General features: G+C 35.2%; 1 protein-coding gene across 1 annotated transcript in view; it reads left to right on the forward strand.

Moving 5' to 3' along the window:
- LOC108628139 (aminopeptidase N-like) overlaps positions 1 to 1,979 on the forward strand; it is an 8,136-nt gene extending 6,157 nt beyond the window's left edge. Inside the window, exons 4-6 of the mRNA XM_018029873.2 lie at positions 24 to 281; positions 968 to 1,046; positions 1,746 to 1,979. Coding sequence (XP_017885362.1) covers positions 24 to 281; positions 968 to 1,046; positions 1,746 to 1,979 — 571 coding nt within the window. The remainder of the gene's footprint in view (positions 1 to 23; positions 282 to 967; positions 1,047 to 1,745) is intronic.
- Positions 1,980 to 2,883: the final 904 nt, after the last annotated feature.

A 2,883-nucleotide genomic window follows, 5' to 3' on the forward strand; every position in this document is an offset into this window, starting at 1 on the left:
GAAATTATCTGCGCTGGGGTCAGGAAGGCGAGTAGGAACGAGTGGTTTGATACTCTGGAGTATATAATTACATCTAACCTCGATGAGGACGATAAAAAGGATCTGCTGATGGCCCTAGCCTGTTCCAACTCGTCTGAGATTCTGATGACATACTTAACCTTAACTTTCGAGCCAGGCTATCCGATTGATTTCAAGACCGGCGTGAAAAACGTGTTGTCCAAATATCCGGCTGGTGTCGAGCTCGTTTCGAAGTTCCTATCCAAAGAAGACAAACGCATCAGGCAAATGTAACCAACTTCGTACCTTTCTTTCTTTTCACCGTGGTCATCGTTACGTTTACTTAAAGTTGTGTGAGTCGTAAGATCTCCAAAAGTTTAAAAGAGGTGATAAGAAGCTATGTCCAATATGTGAACTGATAAACTTTTAGGAAGGTTTACAAAATTGTTGACATGTTTTTTTAAGTCAATCAACTTTTTACGTATAACATATGGTTTTGGCACTTTTTGATACAATTGTACTTGACTTTTGGAAGTGTTTACATTCTCCACAAGTCTTACAATGTCTAATTTTGCTCACTTTTTATGGTTCATCTTAAATAATATTCTCGAAGTTCGTATTATTTCAAATTTAAAATATTCTCGAAACACGTGTTAACAATTATACAAAATTACAACATTCTCTCATTATTACACCTATATTTGTTTATGAATGAAATAAACATTTTTCCATTCAACATAATAATTCATGATGCGACAACTTTTTTAACAGTCTCGTAAAATTTCTAAACTTTCGCACAGTGTTCTATCAATGTAATATTTAATGGTTGTTAAAATCTGGATGCTATGTCACTATCTTTAGTTAAGGATTCATACAACCTTAAAAGAAAAATGGAAACAATGCTAGATAGTTATGGCATGAGAGTGTGAATCTGTCTAATATAACTGATGTAATTTTTTCATGATTTCAGACCGAATTTGTATCCCAAAATGATACGAATCGCCGAAGCGTTGGGTAGAACAATTACGAATGAGCAACAGTTTCTTAATGTACGTTCGACGATCTACGACGACGAATAGGCGGTCTTCCTAAAAACAGATCTCGTTATATGTCGTTTTGTCTAATGTATCATGGTAGTACATGTAGCCATGGACACATCAATATCTCTTTCACTTGCAATGACAGAAGAAATATTTCTTATGCTATACAGGGTGTCACAGAATTGGTGGTACATTTTTTAATGGGAGTTTCCTGAGGTGTGGAAACCAAATCTTGAAAAGCATTCAGCAGCATATTCTGATACCGTTTACATTGCATGAAAAACAGTATTTCTGTTGTCCCAAATGAACGAGATATTTAGTTGACTACACTTAAGTAGACCACCCTTTAGAATTGTATGGTACAGATTGCGAGGCCGTTGCCAAGTGGTCACGGTTTAAAGTTTAATTGATGCAATGATTGATACACTAATTTGTACAACGTTTCATCTTTTGATTAATGAAACAAATAATATAGTGTTTTATTATTTTGACCAATCTTGTGTTTAACATTGACATTGAGTCTACCCCTTTAGAAGAATGTCGATATCAGCCATTTAGCAAATTTTACGACCTAGCTGTGTCCTCCGATTATACTGTACAATTCATCTTTTAATGATAGAAGCAAGACATAAACACCTGTCACTTTGTGATTAACGAATAGTTTTGAAATTGAAATCGAAATGTTTAGAATTGTTTGTTTGGTTTCAGTTGAGCAAATTTTGCCATAATAACAAACTGATGCAACAATTGGAAATTGCTACGAGAAAGGCAACAGCGAACCTGATATGGATTAACAAGTACAAGTCAACTGTAGATAAGTGGTTGAGTGCTAACAGTCGTTTATTCAAGAGCTCTGATAGTGGAGGTAATATTGCCAGCTCGATGGTCACCGCGTCAGTTTCTCATTGTTCATCATTCGATTGTACTAAGGAGGAGTTATAATAAAATGGAAGCATTAGAGCGTAGTTTTAATGAAATAGGAACAAGCGAAAGAACACATGAAGTATTTCAGAATTAAGAGTTTTAGAATGAATATACCAAGAATGTACTTAAGCGAATCGCAAATACGCGACAGAAACACATGGGCTCCAAACGTGCCAATAGGTTTTATGAAATACGTAGACAGTGAAAATAAATATTTTTATATTCTCTCGGTGAACGTATGTACGATAAAAAAATAATAAAAGGAACTGTGATACAATAAAATAGAGGAAATGTAAGCTAAACAATGGAGAAGATAATAAAACAAATTTCTTTTATAGTAAAATATAACTTTATTCGAATGACATGTCAATTCATACGTCTCTGATGCAATTTAATCAAGATATATACAAATTTCATTCATAAGCAAAAATATACAGTGTATTTTACTTATACAGTGTGTAAACCTACAGGTGGGCAATATTTTAAGGATTTGTTCTATGGTAAAAAAAAAGACGAAAATCGAGAGAGAGAAAATTGCGTTTGGGGCTTCGTTAATTAGTTATTAACGTTTAAATATTTGGCGTTTCTGCCCCTGAAATAGAGCAATCCGACTTGCACCGGCGGGTATTTTACCGTACGCGCAGCTGATTGTCGTCGGTCAATGTATGTCGATAACGATGAACAGAACCGTACTTATAAATTGTGGGCTTACCTCGGGTGACGAGTGGAAAACGCCAATTATTTTAAATGATGTGCCTAGCATTCAACCTGATTACTCGCTACATCCACAAGAACACATCGAAACACGCTGATTAATAGACTACAAACTACATACTCGTTGAATGCATGAAACGATACATGAAGAAGATACAAAAGAGTGAATCGGTGCATCCTCCACACACACACATCATCTATAGACACG

This window comes from Ceratina calcarata, unplaced genomic scaffold (assembly GCF_001652005.2).
Source record: "Ceratina calcarata isolate Rehan_Ccalc_2016 unplaced genomic scaffold, ASM165200v1 scaffold501.2, whole genome shotgun sequence".
Taxonomy (NCBI): domain Eukaryota; kingdom Metazoa; phylum Arthropoda; class Insecta; order Hymenoptera; family Apidae; genus Ceratina; species Ceratina calcarata.